At 36.7% G+C, this 25,608-nt stretch overlaps 1 protein-coding gene across 1 annotated transcript in view; it reads left to right on the plus strand.

Annotated features, from left to right (window-relative positions):
- Nucleotides 1–25,608, plus strand: part of LOC123547008 (condensin complex subunit 3-like) — a 166,552-nt gene that overhangs the window by 83,114 nt on the left and 57,830 nt on the right. The window contains exons 11-13 of the mRNA XM_053550534.1: nt 10,938–11,045; nt 12,378–12,497; nt 21,170–21,415. Of these exons, the coding sequence (XP_053406509.1) occupies nt 10,938–11,045; nt 12,378–12,497; nt 21,170–21,415 (474 nt within the window). The remainder of the gene's footprint in view (nt 1–10,937; nt 11,046–12,377; nt 12,498–21,169; nt 21,416–25,608) is intronic.

Below are 25,608 nucleotides of genomic sequence, written 5' to 3' on the forward strand. Positions count from 1 at the left end.
AATGGGTGAAAGTTTTGTTTTTAAAAATTAAAAGGAAAATTTGGAAAAAATGTTTAAATTTAAAAAAAAAAAGGTGTTTTAAAAAAAAAATTGGTGTTTTAAAAATTAAATGAAAAAAATATTTTTAAAAAAAGGGGGGGGTCGGAAAACGAAAAAATCTTTTGGGTGTAAAATGTTTAAAAATTTGGTGTTTTTAAAAGGGAAAAAAAAATAAGGGAAAAAATTTTTTATTTTAAAAAAAGTTTGTTAAAAAAAAGGTTAAAAAATAAAATTGGGTTTGTTTTTGTTAAAAAATCCGTAAAAAAAAATTTAAACTAAAAGGGGAAAAATAAAAAAAAAAAGCTGGATTAAAAAAAAAAATTCCAAAAAAAAAAGACTTTTTTTAAAAAAACCCGGTAAAATTGGGTTTTTAAAAAAAAATTAAAAAGAAAAAAATTTAAAAATTTGAAATTTCCGTTTTTAAAAAAACTTTTCTAATAAAAAAAGGGTTTAAAAAAACGAATATTTAGGAAGGTTTTTTTGAAAAAAAATTTTTAAAAAAAACCTTTCCCTTTTTAACGAAAACCCAAAAACCTGGATTATGCTAATCGGGGGAAAAAATTTCGATTTTTTCCCACAATATTGAAGAAAATGACCGATCTGACCATCATGAAGTTTTCCCAAGGGGCAACTTTTAAAAAACACCAAGGAGAGAAAAAAAGCCAAAAAAAAAATTTTTAACGGCGGGGGCCCCAATTTGGGTCCATTTAGTTTTCGAGGGGTTGAAAGGGTTTCTGATAGGGGAAACCTAAAAGGGTTAGATGATTTTTTTGATGTTTTTTGCTATTTCACAAACGATAAATTTAACCCAAACCCAATGGAAAAAAAAGGTTCCCAGACTTCACTGCGAGGAGGGCCCAAACCCAGAAAAAAACATCTAGTTGGGGAAAATGAGGTGAGATGTTTTCTTTAATTGTTTATAAATTCTTAATCAAAAAGGGAAAGAGGAAAAAAACTCACAAAAACCAAAACAAGTATCCCCTAAAATTTCAAATAAAAAAAAGGGGTTTTAAAACCCTACTCCAAAATACTAAAACACAGTTTTTAAACAGTTTTCCCCTAAATTTCAAACTTTTATTGTATCCTTAATTCGGGAAAATTTTTTGGCATGGATGGCCCCCCCCTTTTCCCTTTTTTCTGTCTTCTCCTTCCCTTACGGGCCAAATACCCCGTTGTTTGGGGGGGACGGTCTTTTAAATTTCGGGAGTAAATATTAGTTTAGTTCCCCCGGGAAAAACTTAGGGAGCCCAGCACCCAAAGTGTCATTTTAAAAACCAAGGGAAACCCCTTATTTCTTGGGGGAACTCATCCCCAAATTTTTTTTAAAATAAATATGTCAAAAATTTTGGGCGGGTTTTTGACGTTTTTAAAGGCTCTTTGTATGGGTTTTGTATGTTTTTTTAATACTTGGTCAATTTTTTTAACTTTCGGGTTTCGCTGGTTCTTCTAATGGTACTAAAAACGGGATTCTATGCGCAGGGGGGATAAAAAAACATGCCATAACCAGGGGGCCATACCAAAACCCACTGCTTTCCCAAAAGTTAAAGGTTACCTAAAAAAAAATTTTAAAGGACAGACCCTTTTTCACGGGGTTACCAATGGGAAACAAACAATAACAATATAAAAAATTTGAATGAAACCCCTTTGTATATTGTGAAAAAAGTTTTGGAAATAATAAAATTCCCAATTAATTTTTGAAAAATAAGGTTTTAAATTGTTTTTTTGCAGAAGTCCCCAAAAACTGAAATACGGGGACTCTACTTGTCGGGAAAAGTTTTGCCCGTATTTGGGGAAATTGCTGAAATTTCAGGAGTTTCCCGGGGGGCCCCAGGGCCCCCTGGCCCCCTAGCCAGGGTTTTCCCCTGGCCCCACCGGGGCCCCTATAAAGCCCCCGGGCCCCCCAGATTTTTCTTTCAGTTTTTTCCTTTTTCTAATTTTCACCCTTGCAGAAATTTGGGGGGGGGCAAATTAGCCCCCTTATGGTTTTAAAAATCCTGGTTCTTTTTTTGGGCTTTGCGGGCATATAGCTATTATTTAAAGGCATAAAGCTTTGAAACTTATTTTTTCCTTTTTTAGGCAATTCCCAACCTCACCGGGTAAAAGCCCAAAACTTGACTTGTATTTTTGGGAAAAAAAAAATCCCCCCTTTGGACTTTTCATAGTTTTAACTTTGTTTTGCAAATATTATTTTTCCCCTTTTTGAATTTAAAAAAACTTTTTTTTTAAAAGTTTTTGCATGTAAGTTACTTTAAAAAATAAAGCAAAAATTTTGGATTAAAAACTCTAAAGATTTTTAACTTTAGGATAATATTACGGGCTTCTGGGACAAAAATTCAAATTGCGAGCTTTGGCCCTTTAAAGGGGCCCCCTAAAATTTACAAATTTTTTTCTAGGCCCCCAAAAAATTCCCTAAAAAAAAACTTTCAAAAAAGGGCCCAAAATTTCCTAAAAAACCCCCTTTTTTTTTTTAAAAAAACCCTATTTTAAAATTATCCCTATTGAAAAAGGGGGTAAATTGCCGGGCGGGTGGGGTTTCCTTTACCTTTTTAACATTCTAGAAGCACATTTGTGATCCAATTTTTTAAATGAAACTTAAAAATTTGTTTGTTTGATAAAATTTTTGGGTTTCGGGTTCGAAACTGGGTCATGTGTGGCAAAAATTGGTCACAATCCCGAAAAAAAGGAAAACTTTTTAAAACCCTCTAGGGCCCACATTTTAAGTTTGGGGGAAACTGGGGGGGAAATTTAAACGGATAGTTTGTCTTGATGACCTCTAGGTTAAGTTCGAACTTGGTATGTGGGGTCTTTTTTAAAAACTAGGTCACCCGGTAAAAATAAAAGGGAAAAAGTTTTAACACTCTAGCCAATCTTTATGAAATTGGGTCAAAAAAAGTTTGCTTAAAGGATCTAGGCAATTTCAAAAATTTGGGTCATGTGTGGTAAAAAATTTAGGTCACGGGGCAAATCAAAAAAAAATCTTGTTAACCCTAGAGTCCATGGGTTGAAGTTTAAAAAAAACTGATGAGTTTTGGGTCAAAATTTTCTTTTTATGACCTCTAGGTCAAGTTCAAATAAAGGGTTTTATTTGGGTCAAAAATGGGGCCATACCAATAAATTGGGAGCGTATGGGGGCCATCAGGGCCCCTTTGTTTTGTAATTTTGTCTGAATTAAAAATTTTTTTTTAAAACACAAAGTCATGAAAATTTTAATAAAATTTAATTATGTTCCCCCCACACACGGGTGTGGGAGCCTTTATTGATTTACCCCAAGTTTTGTTTTTTCTGTCAAAAAACTTGCCCGCCCCAAAGTCGAACATTTCCATTGATTTTCCCACCCAAACTTGAACAAAATGTGTTTTAACCATGGGACCTGGGCCCGGTTCGATAATTTCCCAAAATTTCCGCCCAGGCATTTTTTAATTTAAGGCCCTTAAATTTAACAGAAAACCCAACCCTTCCCAGCCATCGGAGAAACAAGAATTTTTCAGCTTGCCCCGCACTCAAAGTCGAACTTTCTCATCTGATCTTCACCAATTTTAAAACAAAATTTTTTTTTGACATGGGGAACCTGGGCCCAATTTTTGAAAAAACTACCCAAATTTCCTCCCAGGATTTTTGAATTAGGGCCCCTTGGGAAATTAGGGTTTGGGAAAACCATTCATCACAGCAAATCGAAAAAACCCCTTTTAACCCTTTTTTAAAGGGGGGTTCATTCATCAAAGTCATCGAGAGAAACAAAACCATTTTTTCAATGTTGCAGTTGTGGGAGCCCATGCGTTTTTCCCAAAAAGATCTCTATTTAAATTTAATAAAATTTTTATAGTTTTTAAAAATTTTCATTTACGGGGATGCTTCAATTGGTTTCCTAGTTCCAAGGCAACGGGTTTATGAAACATTTTTTATATATACTCATCATTTTGCCCAGTTTTAGGAAAGGAAAAACTTTAACTCCATAAAGGTTTTTGGGACGATTAGGGCCCCCTTTTAAATTTTAAAAATTTTGGTAACTTTTTTTCGTCCCATTTAAAATTTGGGTGAAAACCTGTTTTGACATAGGGCTTTGACCCTTTTTTATCACTTGTTTATCATAACAGTCTCTAAAAAAGTGGGCAGGAGTACTACTCATCAAAAATTTTGGTAAATTTTTGGCCCCTTTTTGGACTTAAAATTGGGGGTTCAGTTTTCGTACAACCCCGATTTTTTTGTAAAAAACTATTTGGCTATGTTTTGAAACTTTGAAAAAAATTGCAAATTTCATCATGTTTTTCCATCTGAGGAAAGCATACATAACTCTTTTAAACAATTTTTGTAAATTTATGGCCCTTTTTTGGGATTTGGAAAAATTTGGCTCATTTTTTGTACAATTTCCGAAATTTTGTCAAAAAAATTTTGACATGTGTTTTGAAGCTTTGAACACTTTTTTATACCCATGATCTTTATCTGAAAGGAAAAGAGTACATAACTTTTTTTAAACCCAATTTTTGGGCCTGAAAATGGCCTTTTAAAATTACCCCTTTTTTAAAAAAACGGGACTATTATGGGAACGCCCCTGGGGGGGCGGGGGGGCCGCGTCCACAGCCCTTGGCCCGGAAAGCTATTTTACATGATGCAGGGATTTTGATAAAAATTGGCACGTTTTTCCCCCATCAGGGAAGGGTTTTTCCCCCTGCGCAAGAACCAGGCCCTAGGCTAAGGTAAAGGGGTTCAACTTAGGGGGTCAAAGGTCAAATTCAAGTACCCCCTTTGTCCGGGGGGCATATTTTCCCTTCATGCTTTAAGGGGGGATTTTGAGGGGAAATTTGGGCACAATTGTTTTTTTTCATATGAAAAAGGGTTTGTCATGCGCAAAAAAACCAGGCCCCTAGGTCAAAGGGGGGAAAAGGTCAAATTTAAAGGTCAAAAGGATACAAGAATAAAAAACTTTGCCCCGGAGAAAATCTTCTTCATGCATAGAGGGGGTTTTTTTTGAAAGTTTTGCACAATTTTCATCTCAAAGAACGGGAGTGTCATGTGCAAGAACCAGGTCCCCAGGTCTAAAGGGCAAGGTCACCCTTAAGGGCCCAAAAAAACAGAATGAAAACTTGTCCGGGGCATTTTTTCTTCATGCGGAGGGGGTTTTTATATAATTGGCACAAAAGTTTTACCATCACAAGACGGAGTGTTTATGGCAATAAACCCGGCCCGGTCCCAAGGGCAAGGTCACCTTAGGGGGGCCAAAAGGGCCGATACAAAAATGACTGTCCCAAAGCATTTCTTCTTCAGCATTTGAGGGATTTGGGTGTAACTTGGGAAAAATTATACACCATCATGAGACAAAGTGTCCCCTGGGGCAGGTTTTCCCTTTTTTTAGGAAAAACTTTCCCCTTTTTTGTTTCTAAAATAGCTTATAATTTTAAATTTTTTATTTAAATTTACCGTTTGGGGGAAAAACCCAAAACCACTTTTTTTGTGGACCAAAAATTTGTTGTTATTTTAATTTTAGGGGGATTTTAAGTAAATTTTACCTGGAAAAGGGTTTTTTTTTTGGACTTTGGAAAAAAAAAAAGAATTACAATGATTAAATAAACAACCCCAAAATTTTAAAAATTTCATCTGCAAATCCGGGGCTAGGGGTAAAGGAAAATTTTCTGTGACGGGTAAATTTTGACATTCTGGATCTTGTTTATTCTTATAAAAAGTGGTTTTAAAACCCGGGGTTTTGTGGCAAAAGCCGCGTTTCTTGTTTCAAAAATTTAAAAAAAGGTCCCTTTTTCCAAAACAGGGTTTTTATTTTTTTAAGACTTGAAAAGCTTTTTAAAAAAACTTCGTTTTATTAAAAAAATCTAAATTTTTATAAATTTACAGGGAAAAAAAACCACATAAAGGTAAAGAAAACTCTTTATTTTGATGCCCTTGGGTTTGGGGCCCTGAAACAATGCTTTAGTTGGGCACGTAAAAAACCAAAAGAAAAATGCTTTAGTTCAAATTTTTTTCTCAAAGATTCTTCGACTGAAATTTTACGGGAAAACGTGAAAAAACGCGACTGAAATTTTTCGGGGTGCGTAGATTAGTTAAAAGTAATTTACGAATTGGGGGGCTAAATTTTTCTAAATCGAACGCCCCAAATTTATTTTATAATAACTTTGGGAAATTTTCATTTTTTAATTTATTTTCTTTTGGCGAATCGGGTTGATAAATTTGAAAAAAAAACTTGCCCTTTTTAGTCCAAGAAAAAGGGGTGGGGGGTTTAGGGAAGGGACTAGCAAATATTTCGTTTCCCTTTTCTTCCCTAATAGTAGGGGGGCTTGGGTTTGGTGAATCAGATTGGGGGTAATGTTCTTGCGTGGGGGAACACTCTCGTGACCGGGGGGGTTTTTAAATTTTTGCCCAGAGGGGGGAAACCCCGGTTTAACGACCGGTGTATTTTTCGGGTTTGGGGTATGTCCTTTGTGTATTTCAAAAAATCGGTTTTCCGTGACATGCTGTGTAAATATTTTTTGATCGGGGATAGTCGGCACGATTTTTTGTAAAAGGTGTTGTTGATTAAAAAAGGGGGGGTAAACCCCCAGTAAACAGACCGTAAAAAGGGTTTTTTTTTTGGATGTTTTTTTAAAGCAAATTTAAAAATTTTTAATGGGGGGGAAATTTTTTTTTTGCCAATTTAATTTATTTTCGCCAAAAAAGGGAATTTGGGGGAATAGAAACGGAAACCCCGGGGTATGACACAAGGTCCATAACTTTGGCACCAATTGTTCATGAATTATTTCCCAATTTTTTTTTAAAAATTTTAAGTTAAATTTTTTATGCTTTTTCCCCAAAACTCTGTTATTACAAAAAAAAGATTTGGGTTTTTAAAATTTAAAAAATTGGCCCATCATCATCACATCATATGAAAAGGGGCCTTTAAAACCCGGGGACTAAAATTTCTAAATTTTTCCCCTTTTAATTTATCTTTTTTTTTTTTTATTCCCTTTTTTTACTAAAAGAATTTGGGTTCAAAATTAAAATAGTTCTTCAAGATTTTCTTTCCCCATCATATGACCCCAAAGGGCCGTAATTCAGGCACAAATATTTAGTGACTTGTGTCCCCTTTTTGCTAAGAATTTTCCCGTTTAATTTTAAAGCCTTTCCCCCATTTTCTGTTGTTTTCTAAATTGGGTTTTTTTTTAAACAAAAAAAGGTTTTTTCCAAAATGGTACCCACATCATATGTCCCCAAAGTTCATGGGGCCCGGCACCCAAAAAAAGCTATAAGTTAAAGCCCCCTTGTAAATAAAATTTCAGGGTTTAGGGTTTCCCATCTCACTTATTTTTATTTAAACTTAAAAAAAGTTGCTCCGCCCTTATTACCACATTATATAACACCCCTTTAAAGGTTTCAATTTCTTTTTAGGGAAAAAATTTCATGATTTATATCCCCTTTTTTACTTTTTAATGCTTTGATACTCCTCTCTATCTGTTATTACTGACACAGACCTAAGCTATTGTCCAATATTGCCATCCACATAGGAGTAATTAAAAAAACTCCAGTGGGCAGCTCCACTTCCTCAGATGTCCCAAATTTCACTATCCACATCGATAAGCCCAACACCTCGTCTCCTTTTCTTTTTTGGGCAAAACATTTTTCAAAAAGCAAAGCTTTAATCAGCAATAATTTTTACAATAGATAGTGGGATAAGAATAGAGTTAAAACCACTGCGTGAAAAAACCCCGATAGTGCTTTGGGAAAGGGGCAGGACTTTGAGAAACTGCTGGGAAACAAAAGTGTGATTGCTTTAGTTGGGTGCAGAGAAAAATGAGCTTTGGAAAAAGTTTCCCAACCCTTTAGAGAGGGAAATAAGGGGCAGAGAAAGGGAGCTGTTTCTCCTTAAAATTGTAACAAAAGTCCCTTTTTTATGATTTTGTTGCTGAAAATACCCGTTTCCCCATGTAGCTTGATTTATAGAAAAAAAAATGGTTTAGAAATTTTAAAAATAAAAACTAAAAAGAAACTAATAAACTGGGTTTTTAAGATAATTCCACCCGTTTAAATTTTACGAACACTTTTAAAAACCTTTTTAATACTGAGATCCATTATTAAAAAAAAGTTGATGGGGGAAAAAATTCCCAAAGAATATAAATTTAATTTTTTTCAATTTTTACCCTCCGATGCATTTAGCATATGGAGCAGCCCTCAGTAAATAAATTGTTTTGTCTGTTCTTCTTAATATTTTTGGGGAAAAAAATTTAAAAAACCCTGCAATAGTTATGATAACATGTTCAAATGCAAACCCAGGGACCCTTTGGGCCGAGATGAAAAAAAAAATTTAATTTAAATAGGGTTAACAGCATGTCCCGCTCTATATTGTCTAAACCTTTAAACTGTTTTGAAGGGTTTTGGTAAAACCCAAATTATTTGTTTACCCTTAAAGAAACCCCAAAATGCAAGTCACAGCCCAGGTTTCTTGGGCCCAAAGGGCAAGGTTACATGGGGGTCAAAAAAGCTTAAAATTTTTTTTCCCGCAACATGTTTTTATAAATGGGTTGAAAAAATTTTTTTTAAAATGACCAAACAGAAAATTTAATTTTTCCCCCCAAAACAACATGCGACTGTTCAAATCGGGGTTTACTCGGTTTTTAAAGGGCCAAGGCGCACCCTTTGGGGGTTTAGGGTTTGAAAAAAAATTTGTGAAAGAAATTTCCCTAAAAGTTTCTTTAGTTTTCCCCATTTAAAAATGAATGCAAAGCCAGGGGGTTTCCCGTTCCAAAAATCAAAAGGGCCCAATTAATTTAGAGGTCAAACTTTCTTTTCATTTTAAAAAACGTCAGATTTTTAATTCTTTTTAAACATAGGTTATTCAAACTAGGTTATTCAAATAACTTTTGTACAAACTTTCACAAAAAAAACTGTAATATTCAAGCATTTTCGGGGGAATGGGCATATAAATTTTTCCCTTAATAACATCATTTTACCCTTTTTTTCAAAGTGCATTATTTTACAACACAATTTCAGTATCCTAACAATTTAAAAGCAGCGGCATCCATGTCCCCATAAAACCCCCCATTTCTAATTTGGCTTATGAAATTTTGTTTTTTAAGTTCTAAGTTCACAAAACTTATTCCCAAATTTTTACACAGGAAACCCGAATAAATTGGTTTTTATGTCCCCACCACACATTGATTTACTCCAGTTTTGGGTTTTTGTCGTCACAAAGCTTTTTCCGCACTCTCAAGTTGAACATTTCTCAACCAATTTTCCCAAACATGAAAAAATGTGTTTTACCAAAAAGCCGGGGGAACTTCGAAAATAGCCAAATCGGGGCCGGCGCCCCTTTTTGTTATGGGGGGTTTAATTACCAAAAAATCGGGCCCCCTTTTCTCTTTTTTCCCCCACTCTAAAATTTAAAAAAATTTTTCATCCGATTTTTCACCAAAAATTGAACAAAAAAAGTTTGACCGTGAGACCTCGGCCAAGTTTGTAAAATAAAACCAAATCGGGCCGGCATTTTGGGATTACGGCCCTTGAATTTTCGAAAAAATTTGGCCCCTTTTACTCTTGTCCGCACTCGAATCGAAAAATTTCTCATCCCAACTTCACCAAATTGAACAAAAGTGTTTGACCCCCAACCTCGCCCCAAATTCCCATAACTAGCCTATCAGGGCCCCAACATTTTGGAATTACGGCCCTTGGGGAAATTTTCGAAAAAGGCAGTTTTACTCTTGTTCCCCCACTCTAAGTCGAACATTTGTCAACCCCAAATTCCCACCAAACTTGAAACAAAATTTTGTTTGACCCTGAGACCTCAGCCAGGTTTGATAATAAACCCAAAAATGAAAACACATTGAGCCTAAAAATTTGAGAAAAATTTAATTTTATTATTTTTTTCCCCCCTTTTTTTATGTCTAAATGTTATCATTATTATGCCCCCCCTCAAAGAAGAAGGGGGATATATTTTCTTTGCACTGATGGGTTTGTTTGTCGGTAAGAAAATGGTTACCATGCAGCAAATTGGGGAAGTACTTGACACAGAAAAAAATTTAGATCTATTTGAAAAATTTAAACTTCCCGAAAATAGAGACCACTTTAGGGGGCCGTAAATCAAAAGTAAAAGGGCACATGCTCGGATATCCAAAAGGTGTAGGGGAAAAACCCGAAAATTTTTAGTTTCAAATTTCTAAGTATATCTCCCCCCCCCCCCCGCTAGGGAACATATTGTTAGGGTGATAGGGCTTTGGAGTTTGATAACCCCCTTTTTTTTTGGGCCCCACTCCACCCCAAAAACGGATCTTTTGGGAATTTTTTTAGAGGTCAACGTTTCAAAGGGGCCCTAATATGGAAAACTATTTCCATTTGACCCAAAACATTGAAACTTTTTGGGATGATTGTACATGCTGAGGAGATCATCCCTATTGCATTTCCGTCACTAAGCCAACAAACAGTGTCTCTTTGACTTTTGCTTGTGTCCCTATTGACTTCTTTCCTATTATTACTATGCTTTGGGGGCGACATGTGCTTTTCTACATAAGCATCTTCTAGTATTTATTAATTTCCTTTCAAGAAAGCTTTATAAATAAATATATTTTGTGTAACGCAATATGCTACCATCCATAATATTGTTTATTGGAAGTATACAAACTTAATTGTGTTGTGCTTTCCAATAGAAAATACAAAAATGTGTGAAAGTTACTTGAATTGCGCTACTCCAATTTCTTCAAAATATTCCAATTAGAAATAGCTATGGTCATTAATTTTTAACACAGTAAAGTTTTGTAAGTTAAAAAATATGAAATACTGCGAAATCATGTGACATCATTGACTGTCTGCAAACATTGCTTAACAATAGCATCAGAATGCTCCAACAAAATTTTTTAGCTCACCTCAGCATGAACTGTTTTATGCAGTTTAAGAAAGGACTGTCAAGTTAATTTTATTCTCTGCAGAATGATCCATTCACCCTTTTGAAATGTCAGACCATTATCTCCGAGATGCTGCAGCAACTCAAACTGAGCAGTGTCAGTTCCACTCTCCAGATGATGATTGAATCACAAGTAAGTTTTTCACCTTCCTGCAGTCTCATAGTCGAAGGCACTAATGATTTCGTCCTGTACTCTTACTGACTTGAAGCCACACAGATTGCTAAGGATATGCCTATAATTACTAGCTTCACTATTTGAAAATTTTAAAATAGTGGAACTTTTATAGATACAAGAAGTTCACCAATGTGTCAAATTTGTGTATTCAATTTTTCCTACAGTTTCCATCCAGTTTAAATGAAACCTGTGTGGCATTTTTCTATTTTCTCGCCTCAACAACAGTATGACAAGGTGCTATTGGGTAGGGCTGTAACGAGTATCTGAGTACTCGGATATCCACGAATTCAACCAAAAGTTGGAGTATGGATATTCGTCATTGTCAAGATAGTTGGATCGCGATCTTTTTCATTAATACATGCAGTATGTAAAATTATATCAATACAATTAAATTAAAGCCACATTAAACGTCTTCATTGAATTTTCTTGCACATCTAAGACAATTACGCGTTGTCAGTTTCTAAACCAGATGTAAACAAATGTCTTAGGTAGAGTTAGCATCGGTCTTATATTCAAACTAAAATTAATGTGAAATCTGTCAAAACAGTGAATTAACATTTATTTAAGAAATAAATTCAATAAAAAGTAAAATACGCAATTTCTTTCCAATAAATAAAGTTTTCTTACAAAAAAAAAAAATGCGAAACTGCTACTAAATATTGTGATATTAATGACTGACTTTATATATCATTCGTCTGCAAGTATGGCTGAACATTACAGAAGTCCACCCGCAAAGCTTGACCTAAATTAATAAGCAAAACATGAAACAGAAGTCAAAACTGTTAACTTGAGCACTATGAGTACTGCAAAGTTTAGATTCCATAAAGAAAATGGTACTAATATAACAGTCTTGCATTTTTGTATCATTATATTAAGTTGTTGCTGGTGATCCGTGGTTCGATCTGTGAATCATCAGGCCTGACTAGCGGATCAGATCGGATCGCCACTTGTCTGACAAGCCACAGCCCTACTATTGGATGCGCTGTCCAGGAGTGCTTTAATCAGATACCAGGGGCAGACTGCTCTGAAACATTTAGACAATGGGTATTTTGTTTGCAAAAATGCATTTCTGTTTAGGGGAATACATTGAAGGATTAGTATAGGGTTTATTTTGGTATATTTTCTTGTTCCAGTGACAACTTTTTGACACACCTTATTTCATGATTTCTAAAACTGTTTCATTTTAGGCAAACAATTACAGACAAGCCTTTGTTGAGTTTATGAATGACCTTCAGTGATTGCTGTAGTTTTCCTTGTAAAGTCTTTTTAATGTTAGGAATTGTGTTGTAGATTGTGCCAGGAATACAGAATGAAGATGCGGAAGTAAGGAACATGGCCATGCAAGCTCTTGGATTGTGCTGTTACCTAAGCAAGGATCTTCTTGTTACATACATACCCCTCTTCATGCAGGTATTTAAATAATACCCCCTCTATATGCTGGTTATTATGTCCCCACACATTTATGTGGGGGCGCTTACAGCATTACTGCTGTCCGTACATCCTTCGGTACGTCCCAAAATCTTGTGTGTCCAACTTCTCCCACTCTATTAGCCTGATTTTCTTCAAACTTTCACAGATGAACAAGCTTTATGTGCAGATAACCTTTTTTAAAGGAAGGAATTTTTTCTGCTACTATTTTTACTGCACTTATGGCCCTTCGATAGTTCTTACTATATGGAATATCAAGAAAAAATTTGTGTCCAACTCCTCACACTATTAGCCTGATTTGCTCCAAACTTTCACAGGTGAACAAGTTTGATGTGCAGATGACCATAAAGGAAAGAAATTTTTCTGTGACTTTTTAGCTATTCAAAGAATATGTACAGCTATTGGACTCACCCATGCGTCAGACACATTTCTTTAGTAGGTATTTAAACACATAACCTCTTTATGTAGGTATTTAAACACACCTTCTTTATGTAGGTATTTAAACATATACCCTCTTTATGAAGGTATTTACACACATACCCCTTTTCATGCTGGTATTTGAACACAAACAACATCGACAACTTTACAGTTACTCACCATGAAATATTGGTCACGCCTTATACATTTCATATATGATCCTTGTAAATCTGTCTTCTTTATTTAGCCGCTGCTAAAAGGGCAAATACTAAAGATTCAGTGCAAGTTACATTTCATTTGGGGAGACATATTGTTTTTGCCCTGTCCGTCAGTCTCTTCATTTCCGATCAATAACTAGAGAACCATTCGACCTAGAACCTTCAAACTTCATAGTGTGGCAGGGCTTATGGAGTAGACGACTCCTATTGTTTTTTGGGTCACTCCATCAAAGGTCAAGGTCACAGGGGCCAGAAAATGGAAAACAATTTCCGATCAATAACTTGAGAACCATTTGACCCAGAATGTTGAAACTTCATAGGATGATTGGTCATGCAGAGTAGATGACCCTAATTGATTTTGGGGTCATTCTGTTAAAGGTCAAGGTCACAGGGGCCAGAACATGGAACTCCATTTCCCATCAGTAACTTGAGAAACATTTGACCTAGAACCTTCAAACTTCATAAAATGATAGGATGATTGGTCATGCGGAGTAGATGACCCCTATTGTTTTTGGGATCACTTAATCAAAGGTCAAGGTGAAAGGGGCCATCTGTCTGTCACACTTCATTTTCTATCAATAATTGGAGAACCATTTGACCTAGAACCTTCAAACTTCGTGTCCGTCCGTCAGTTGACAACAATGTCTTTAAACGACATCCCCAAAACCACTGAATAAATTTTGATGAAACGATGTTTTTGGGGGGTGCTCTACCAAAATTGTTCAAATAGTTCTGCTTGGTTGCACATAGGGGCTGTAGAAAAATCTTCAAAAGGCATTTCCTCCTGAAACGCTGGTCCGATTTTGAAATAATTTCACACAAATGATCCTTACATAATCTACTACCAAGATTGTTTAAAAATATGGATTTGTCAAAAAACATTGCCACCAGGGTGTGTTGTCACTTTTCCCTATATGTGTTTGTCGAAACATAAAAATCTTGTGTGAAACTGCTGGCCTGATTTTAAAATAATTTCACACAAATGGTCCTAGTGTGACCTTCTACCATTGTTCAAATTACTTGATTTTATGGTCAATTATTATGATCACGCTGTGTCCATCATGCGTCTGTCCATTGTCAACAATTGCTTTAAACGACATCTCCAAAACCGCTGAATGGACTTTGTTTTTAATCAAACATGGTGGGGGGTTATAGGAATGGTCTCCCTCCGTCCTTCCGTCCTTTCGTGACATTTTGGACGCTATGTATCTCCTAAACCCCTTGAAGGATTTTCATGAAACTTGGGTCAAATGATCACCTCATCAAGACGATGTGCAGAACCCATGAGTCAGCTATGTCGGTTCAAGGTCACAACTCAAGGTCAAAGGTTTGAGCCTTCCATTTCGTGTCCGCTCTGTATCTCCTAAACCTCTTGAAGGATAATCATGAAACTTAGGTCAAATGATCACCTCATCAAGACGATGTGCAGAACCCATGAGTCAGCCATGTTGGCTCAAGGTCAAGGTCACAACTCAAGGTTAAAGGTTTGAGCCTTTCATTTCGTGTCTGCTCTGTATCTCCTAATCCCCTTGAAGGATTCATATGAAACCTGGGTCAAATGATCACCTATCCAAGACGATGTCCAGAAGTTATGAGTCAGTCATGCCGGATCAATGTCAAGGTCACAACTTGGGGTCAAAGGTTTGAGCCTTTCATTTTGTGTCCACTCTGTATCTCCTAAACCCCTCGAAGGAATTTCATCAAACTTGTGTCAAATGATCACCTCATCAAGAACTCATGAGTCAGCCATGTCAACTCAAGGTCAAGGTCACAACTCAAGGTCAAAGGTTTGAGCTCTGTATCTCCTAAACCCCTTAACGGATTTTCATGAAACTTGGGTCAAGTGATCACCTCATCAAGATGATGTGCAGAATTCATGGGTCAGCCATGTCAGTTCAAGGTCAAGGTCACAGCTCCAGGTCAAAGGTTTACCCTTTCACTATCCATAACAGTGGCGGGGGATTTAGCTGTCTTTCAGACTGCCTTGTTCAAATGGTTCCAGTCCATTGAACGTGTTGGTCACTATGGTTAAAAATAGGTTTTCAGCTATCAAACATTTTAAAATGCTCTTCTGTTTCATTTGGGGTGACACTCTTCCAACCCAGAGTTATGGCCCATGACTTTGTCATGAATATATGCTAAAATGACATAAAAGATAATGTTACTGATGTATGAAGAAGTGTTTTATGGCACAAATGAGAGATTGTCATTTGCAAGACCAGGTGTCTAGGTCTAAGGTCAAGGTCATACTTAGAGGTCAAAGGTTAAATTTAAGAATGACTTTGTCCAGAGCATTTCATTTACATGCATGGAGGGATTTTGATGTAACTTGGCACAAATGTTCATTGCTATGAGGCACCCTTGTTTTAAGAATTACCTCCCTTTGTTTTACTATAAATAGATTATATTGTTACTTTTTAGCTCACCTGTCACAAAGTGACAAGGTGAGCTTTTGTGATCGCGCAGCGTCAGTCGTCCGTCGTCCGTGCGTGCGTAAACTTTTTGCTTGTGACCACTCTAGAGGTCACATTTTTCATGGGATCTTTATGAAAGTTGGTCTGAATGTTCATCTTGATGATATCTAGGTCAAGTTCGAAACTGGGTCATGTGCGGTCAAAAACTAGGTCAGTAGGTCTAAAAATAGAAAAACCTTGTGACCTCTCTAGAGGCCATATTTTTCAATGGATCTTCATGAAAATTGGTCAGAATGTTCATCTTGATGATATCTAGATCAAGTTCGAAACTGGGTCAACTGCGGTCAAAAACTAGGTCAGTAGGTCAAATAATAGAAAATCCTTGTGACCTCTCTAGAGGTCATATTTTTCATGGGATCTGCATGAAAATTAGTCAGAATGTTCGTCTTGATGATATCTAGGTCAAGTTCGAAACTGGGTCACGTGCGGTCCAAAACTAGGTCAGTAGGTCAAATAATAGAAAAACCTTGTGACCTCTGTAGAGGCCGTATTTTTCATGGGATCTGCATGAAAATTGCTCAGAATGTTCATCTTCATGATATCTAGGTCAAGTTTGAAACTGGGTCGACTGCGGTCAAAAACTAGGTCAGTAGGTCAAATAATAGAAAATCCTTGTTACCTCTCTAGAGGTCATATTTTTCATGGGATCTGCATGAAAATTGGTCAGAATGTTCATCTTGATGATATCTAGGTCAATTTCGAAACTGGGTCCACCCGGTCCAAAACTAGGTCACTAGGTCAAATAATAGAAAAACCTTGTGACCTCTGTAGAGGCCATATATTTCATGGGATCTGCATGAAAATTGGTCAGAATGTTCATCTTGATCATATATAGGTCAAGTTCGAAACTGGGTCAACTGCGTTCCAAAACTAGGTCAGTAGGTCTAAAAATAGAAAATCCTTGTGACCTCGCTAGAGGCCATATTTTTTTTCAATGGATCTTCATGAAAATTGGTGAGAATGTTCACCTTGATGATATCTAGGTCTTTTTTGAAACTGGGTCACGTGCGGTCAAAAACTAGGTCAGTAGGTCAAATAATAGAAAAACCTTGTGACCTCTCTAGAGGTCATATTTTTCATGGGATCTGCATGAAAATTGGTCAGAATGTTCATCTTGATGATATCTAAGTCAAGTTCGAAACTGGGTTACGTGCAATCAAAAACTAGGTCAGTAGGTCAGATAATAGAAAAACCTTGTGACCTCTGTAGAGGCCAGATTTTTCATGGGATCTGCATGAAAATTGGTCAAAATGTTCATCTTGATAATATCTAGGTCAAGATTGAAACTGGGTCACGTGGTCAAAAACTAGGTCAGTAGGTCAAATAATAGAAAAAACTTGTGACCTCTCTAGAGGCCATATTTTTCATGGGATCTTTATGAAAGTTGGTCTGAATGTTCATCTTGATGATATCTAGGTCAAGTTTGAAACTGGGTCAACTGCGGTCAAAAACTAGGTCACTAGGTCTAAACATAGAAAAACCTTGTGACCTCTATAGAGGCCATATTTTTCAATGGATCTTCATGAAAACTGGTGAGAATGTTCACCTTGATGATATCTAGGTCAAGTACAAAACTGGGTCACATGCCTTCAAAAACTAGTTCATTATGTCAAATAATAGAAAAACCTTGTGACCTCTCTAGAGGCCATATCTTTCAATGGATCTTCATGAAAATTGGTCAGAATTTTTATCTTGATGATATCTAGGTCAAGTTCAGAACTAGGTCACATGAGCTCTAAAACTAGGTCACTATGTCAAATAATAGAAAAAACGACGTCATACTCAGTTCATGTGGGGACAGGTGAGCGATTCAGGACCATCATGGTCCTCTTGTTTATTACTGACCATAGGGGAAAATCGAGACCACTTTTCTGTGGTACAACATGCATGTTATATTGAATTTTTAGATGTATTTTGACCTATCTCTACCTGGTGAAGAGTATTGTGTGGACTTGTAATATATTTTTATACGCCCGTTTGAAAAACGGGACGTATTATGGGAACGCCCCTGGCGGGCGGGTGGGCGGCGTCCACAGACTTTGTCCGGAGCATATCATCTTCATGCATGGAGGGATTTTGATGAAAGTTGGCACAGTTGTTCATCATCATGAGACGGAGTGTCATGCGCAAGAACCAGGTCCCTAGGTCTAAGGTCAAGGTCACACTTAGAGGTCAAAGGACACAAGAAAGAAAACTTTGTCCGGAGCATATCTTCTTCATGCATGGAGGGATTTTGATATAACTTGGCACAAATGTTCACCACCACGAGGCGGAGTGTCATGCGCAAGAACCAGGTCCCTAGGTCTAAGGTCAAGGTCACACTTAGAGGTCAAAGGATACAAGAATGAAAACCTTGTCCGGAGCATTTCTTCTTCATGCATAGAGGGATTTTGATATAACTTGGCACAAATGTTCACCACCATGAGACGGAGTGTCATGCGCAAGAACCGGGTCCCTAGGTCTAAGGTCAAGGTCACACTTAGAGGCCAAAGGTCAGATACAAGAATGACTTTGTCCGAAGCATTTCTTCTTCATGCATAGAGTGATTTTGATGTAACTTGGCACAATTATACACCATCATGAGACGAAGTGTCATGCGCAGTTCCCTTTTTAGAATTACTTCCCTTTGTTGTTACTATAAATAGCTTATATTGTAACTTTTTCATTACTAGTCGTAGGGAAAAATCGAGACCACTTTTCTGTAGTACAACATGCATGCTACATCCAATTATGAGGTGTATTTTGACCAATCTCTACCTGGTAAAGATTTTTGTGTGGACTTACAATTTTTTTTTGGATTTTTTTTTTTTTTTTTTTTTTTTACTATAAATAACTTATATTGTAACTTTTTTATAATTGACCGTAGGGAAAAAACAAGACCACTTTTCTGTGGTACAACATAGATGTTACTTTCAAATTTTAGGTGTATTTTAAGGTATCTCTACCTGGTAAGGAGTTTTTTTTGTGGACTTAGAAAAACAAAAGACTTACAATGATTACTAAACAACCACAAAATTAAAATTCCATTTGCAAATACAGGTGCTAGAGTAAAGAAATTTGCTGTGACGGGTGTATATTGTGACATTCTGGCACTCTTGTTTTCTAATATATATATATATATATATATTTATTAGTCCCCTACTGGTTGAAAACCAGTTTCGGGGACTATAGGAATGCACTTTTCCGTCATTCCGTCCGTCCGCAATTTCGTGTCCGGTCCATATCTCTGTCATCCATGAAGGGATTTTAATATTACTTGGCACAAATGTTTCCCATGATGAGACGTCGTGTCTTGCGCAAAACCCGGACCCCTAGCTCAAAGGTCAAGGTCACCATTGGAGGTCAAAGGTCAACAGGGCTTTTTACCTGTCCGGTCCACAACTCTCCCATCCTTGAAGGGATTTTAGTATTACTTGGCACAAATGTTCCCCATGATGAGGTGACATGTCATGCGCAAATCCCGGACCCCTGGCTCAAAGGTCAAGGTCACAATTGGACGTCAAAGGTCAACAGGGCTTTTTTCCTGTCCGGTCCATAACTCTCCCATCCATGAAGAGATTGTAATATTACTTGGCACAAATGTTCCCCATGAGGAGACGACGTGTCATGCGCAAAACCTGGACCCCTAGCTTAAAGGTCAAAGGTCAACAAGGCTTTTTTCCTGTCTGGTCCATAACTCTCCCATCCATGAAGGGATTTTAATATTACTTGGCACAAATGTACCTCATAATAAGACGATGTGTCATGCACAACTTTCAGAGCCCTAGCTCAAAGGTCAAGGTCACACTTAGCAGTCAAATGTTAACATAGCATGAACAGGGTCTGTTTCGTGTCCGGTCCATAACTCTGACATTCATTAAGGGATTTTAATATCACTTAGCACAAGTGTTCCCCATGATTGAGACGACGTTCATGCGCAAATCCCGGACCCCTACCCTCAAAGGTCAAGGTCACAATTGGGGGTCAAAAGTCAACAGAGTTTTTTTTCCTGTCCGTCCAGAACTCTGCCATCCATGAAGGGATTTTAATATTATTTGGGCACAAATTTTTCCCCAGGATGAGACAGCATGTCATGCACAAAGCCCAGACCCTTAGCTCAAAGGTCAAGGTCACAATTGGAGTCAAAGGTCAATAAGGTTTTTTTCCCTGTCCGATCCAGAACTCTGTCATCCATCAAGGGATTACAATATTACTTGGCATAAATGTTCCCCATGATGAAAACGACGTGTCATGCACAACACCCAGTACCCTAGCTTAAAGGTCAAGGTCACACTTTGAGATCAAAGGTCAAGAGGATTTTTTTCCTCTCCGGTCTATAACTTTGTCATGCAAAGCAGGATTTAGATATCATTTGGCACAAATATTCCCCTGGATGAGACAACATGTCATGCACAAGAACCAGGTCCCTAGGTCTAAGGTCAAGGTAATATTTAGAGGTCAAAGGTCAAATTCAAGAATGACTTTGTACGGAACATTTCTTCTTCATGCATGGAGGGATTTTGATGTAACTTGGACCAAATGTTCACCACCATGAGGCACCCTTGTTTTTAGAATTACGTCCCTTTATTGCTATAAATAGATTTTATTTTAATTTTTTTATTACTGGCGGTAGAGAAAAATCGAGACCACTTTTCTGTGGTACAGCATGCATGTTACACCCAATTTTTAGGTGTATTTTGACCTATCTCTACCTGGTAAAGAGTTTCTTGTGGACTTATATTATATAGATTTTTTTTTTTTTTTTTTTTTTTTTTTTTTTTTTTTTAAGATTAAGTTCCCTTTATTGTTACTATAAATAACTTACATGATAACATTTTTATAATCAGCCAAAAAAAATCAATATGAAACAACTGTGGGTTTTTATATATGCACATTTTAATCCAAGTGTGTTGTTATAACATATTGTATATGTAGTACAATATTGTTTATACATCATTGACAGATATCAGTTCATTATGTTATACTGCAGTAGAGAAAATTAGGTGCCTTCCAGTAGGGGACTTTGTATTGCATGGCAATACTTCATTCACTTCTTTTTTTTTAAATTTCCCCCTTGTTGTTACTATAGATAACTTATATGATAACTTTTTTATGATTGGCCAAAATAAATCCATATGAAAGCAACTATAGGTTTTTATGTATGCAAATTTTAATCCAAGTGTTTTGTTATAACATATTGTATATATAGTACAATATTGTTTATACATCATTGACATATATCAATTCATTATGTTATACTGCAGTAGAAACAATTAGGTGCCTTCCAGTAGAGGACTTTGTATTGCATGGCAATACTTCATTCACTTGTTATTATCAGTGTTTTTGGTTTAATCAATCTTTGTTGTGAAAAACACTGGTCGACCGTAGGTTACTACTGACAGATACCATAAACTACTGATAAAACTTTGTCAGACTACTGACAAAACTTGAAAGGAGTAAAAAGATCTGAGAGTCTTGAAACTATAGGAATTGACATGTTGAGATAGAAGGATACAACTGGCAGTTAAATCCTATACAAAGAGTTGTGGCAATTTTTGTTTTAAAGGCTTCCCAGATAGATGTTGAAGGTGTACGTGTGACGGCGCTGCAGATATTGTTTGATCTACTGTTGATCTATGGTTTGGAGATTGTTGATGCCAGTGAGGGATCATCTAATGAGTCGTTGGATAATGCACAGAATGTTGACGGTGTTGATGCTGTTACATCAGACACTGCAAGCTCAAACAGTGACAACAGAAATGGTACAGCGAGTAAATTGGTGGCCATTATCTGCTCATTTCTAGATGGAGAAGTTAGTATTATTCTTTATTAGTGATAGGTTAGGTGTATTGCCTAACATAATTACATTTTTTTGTTGATCAGTGTATATACCTTTTTGCTCCTCTGTGTCGCAAGAAATCCCTACTGAAGATATATATGTCAACTGATTATCTGCCAGAAGGTAGTTCTGCTTATTTGAAAGAAGTATTGTTCTACAATGAAGGATTTTACTAAATCATTTTTTCAAAGCATCATTGTATCCGAAGGAAATTCAGATAAAAAAGAATCTTGTACCTGATTTTGTAGCTCACCTGTCACATAGTGACAGGGTGAGTTTCTGTAATCACCCTTCAGCCGTTGTCCGTCCGTCCGTCCACAATTTCCTTGTGAACACAATAGAGACCACATTTTGTATTTGATTTTAATCAAACTTGCACACAACTTGTATGGGCATAATATCGCGGTTCCTTTCGAAAACTGGCCAGATCCCATCATGGGTTCCAGAGTTATGGCCCCTTAAAGGGCCAAAATTTGCTATTTTTGGCTTGTGGACATGATAGAGACAACATTTTGCGATCAACTTTAATCAGACTTGCACACAACTTGTATGGGCATAATATCGCGGTTCCTTTCGGTAACTGGCCAGATCCCATCATGGGTTGCAGAGTTATGGCTCCTTAAAGGGCCAAAATTTGCTATTTTGGCTTTTGCAGCCATATAGAGACTTCATTTATGGTTTGATTTGATACAAACTTGCAAAACATCTTCAAGAACAATAAATCCTGGATTCCATGATGAATCTGTCAGATCCAATCATAGGTTCCGGAGTTACGGCCCCAGATTGACCCCTAAAAGAGCCAAAATTTTGTAATTTTTTTTTTACCTTGTGAACACGATAGAAGTGGCATTTTATATTTGATTTTAACCACACTTACACACAACTTGTCACAATAAGATCTCGGTTTCTTTCGAAAACCGGCTAGATTCCATCATGGGTTCTAGAGTTACTGATACAAACTTGCACAGAATGATTATCTTGATGATCTGTAGGCCTGGATCGAAACTGGGTCATGTTGGGTCAAAAACTAGGTTATCAGGTCAAATCAAAGGAAAAGCTTGTTAACAACCTAGAGGCCCCATTTATGACCCTATCTTCATTGAACTTGGTCAGAATGTTTATCTTGATGATTTCTAGGCCATGTTTGAAACTTGGTCATATAGGGTCAGAAACTAGGTCATCAGGTCAAATCAAAGGAAAAGCTTGTTAACACTCTTCAGGCCACATTTATGACCCTATCTTCATGAAACTTGGTCAGAATGTTTATCTTTATGATTCCTAGGCCAAAAGGTTTGAAACTGGGTCATATGGGGTCAAAAACTAGGTCACCCAGTCAAATCAAAGGAAAAACTTGTTTACAGTCTTGTTCATTTGATGTGCATGAAACTTGGTCAGAATGTTTGTTTGCATGAAATATAGTATGAATTTTTATCTGGGTCATGTGGGGTCAAAAACTAGGTCACCAGGTCAAATCAAAGAATAAGCTTGTTTACACCCTAGGGGGCACATTTTTAGCTCGACTATTCGAAGAATAAGTAGAGCTATCCTACTCACCACGGCGTCGGCGTCGGCGTCACACCTTGGGTTAAGTTTTTCGTACCAGTCCACATTTTGACAAAGTCTTTTGAGATAAAGCTTTGAAACTTTCAACACTTGTTTACCATCATCATGGCCAGTTATAGGCAAGAGCACATAACTCCATCAAGGATTTTGGCTGAATTATGGCCCCTTTTGACTTAGAAATCATGGTTAAGTTTTTCGTACCAGTTCATATTTTGACAAAGTCTTTTGAGATAAAGCTTTGAAACTTTCAACACTTGTTTACCATCACCATGTCCAGTTATAGGCAAGAGCACATAACTCCATCAAGGATTTTGGCTGAATTATGGCCCTTTTTGACTTAGAAATCTGGGTTAATATTTCGTACCAGTCCACATCTTGACAAAGTCTTTTGAGATAAAGCTTTGAAACTTTCAACACTTGTTTACCATCACCATGTCCAGTTATAGGCAAGAGCACATAACTCCATCAAGGATTTTGACTGAATTATGGCCCTTTTTGACTTAGAAATCATGGTTAAGTTTTTCGTACCAGTTCATATTTTTGACAAAGTCTTTTGAGATAAAGCTTTGAAACTTTCAACACTTGGTTACCATCACCATGTCCAGTTATAGGCAAGAGTACATAACTCCATCAAGGATTTTGGCTGAATTATGGCCCTTTTTGACTTAGAAATCTGGGTTAATATTTCGTACCATTCATATTTTGACAAAGTCTTTTGAGATAAAGCTTTGAAACTTTCAACATCTGTTTACCATCACCATGTCCAGTTATAGGGAAGAGTAGTCGTACATAACTCCATCAAGGATTTTGGCTGAATTATGGCCCTTTTTGACTGAGAAATCTTGGTTAAGTTTTTCGTACCATTCAATTTTTTGTAAAGTGTTTGACATATGGCTTTGAAACTTTATCACTGTTTTAGTATAATAGTCTCTATCTGTAGGAAAGAGAACATAACTCTGTCATCTATTTTGGCTGAATTATGGCCCATTTTGGACTTTGAAATTGGTTCTGTTTCCATACAAGTCCATGTTTTGTCAAAACTATTTGACATATGGCTTTTAAACTTTGAACACTTGTTTATCATTATGATTTCCATCTGTAGGCAAGAGTATATAACTATTTTGACTGAATTATGGCCCTTTTTATCCCCCGACGAAAGTCGGAGGGATATAGTTTTGGCGTTGTCCGTCCTTCCGTCCATCTTTCCGTCCGTCCGGAGCCATATCTAGGAAATGGTTGGGAATATTTATTTAAAACTTCATATACATGTTCACCACTATAAGTTCTTGCGGCCCGTCAAGTTTCAGTCAGATTGCCCAAGTAACACCAGAGTTATGGCCCTTAGAAGTTTTTAGTATTAACTATATATAGGGTACTATAAATATGGCAATTTCTGCATCATAACTTTTGATATATTTGACTTAGAACTAAGAAACTTAAAAAGAATTTAGATCACCATAATGTGGTTGTGTACACACAATTTCATTCGGATTTATTTTGTAAATTAAGAGTTATTGCCCTTTAATTGTATAAAAATCCACATATTTGTACATAACAAACTTACCATTGGTAGAATTTCATTAAATTTCTTTTATTCTTTTCCATGAACATTTATTGTAAACATGTGAAGTTGTGTACCCACACCTGGTCACCCCTTTACCTTGATCACACACCTCCCCTTGACAACCCCCCCCCCCAAAAAAAAAAAAAAATTCCTTATTTTAGATTTTTTTCAAACAAACTTCATATACATGTTCACCACTATGAGGTTATGAGGCCCATCAAGTTTCAGACAGATTGCCCAAGTAACACCAGAGTTATGGCCCTTAGAAGTTTCTAGTGTTAACTATATAGGGTACTATAGATCTATAGATATGGCAATTTCTGCATCGTAACTTTTGATATATTTGACCTAGAACTATGAAACTTTAACAGAATTTAAAGCACTATAATGTGGTTGTGCACAGACAATTTTGTATGGATTTCTTTTGTAACTTCAGAGTTATTGCCCTTTAATTGTCTAAAAATCCACATATTTGTACATAACGAACTTACCATTTGGCAGAATTTCATTAAATTTCTTTCATTCTTTTATGTGAACATTTATTATAAACATGTGAAGTTGCGCACCCACACCTGGTCACCCACTTGCCTTGGTCACACCCCCCCCCCCCCCCCCCCCCCCCCCCCCCCCCCCCCAAAATTTTTTTTTCATTTCTTATTTTAGATTTTTTTCAAACCTTCCAAGTTGTACCATTCCCCCACCTCACTTCTCCACCCAGTCATGCCCACCACTGAGCATGCATCCTCTGCCCCCCCCCCCCCCCCCCCCCCCCCACCAACTTCACCCTTTTACCCTTTTTTTTTCATGTTTAATTTTCAATCAATATTTATAATCAACATGTGAAATTTTGTTTCCTCTTCCGTTCCCCTGCACCCCACCCCCTAAAAAAATAGATATATACATATATGTATATATACATATATATATTTCCATTCCTTTTTTTTTTTTTTTTTTTAAATGTTCAAACCTTCAACATGTTAAGTTGTGACTGCACAAACCTTGCCCTCAGCCATGTTCAGGATCTCTTACCTGTGTTCTC

The sequence above is a fragment of the Mercenaria mercenaria genome, chromosome 9, assembly GCF_021730395.1.
Source record: "Mercenaria mercenaria strain notata chromosome 9, MADL_Memer_1, whole genome shotgun sequence".
Taxonomy (NCBI): Eukaryota; Metazoa; Mollusca; class Bivalvia; order Venerida; family Veneridae; genus Mercenaria; species Mercenaria mercenaria.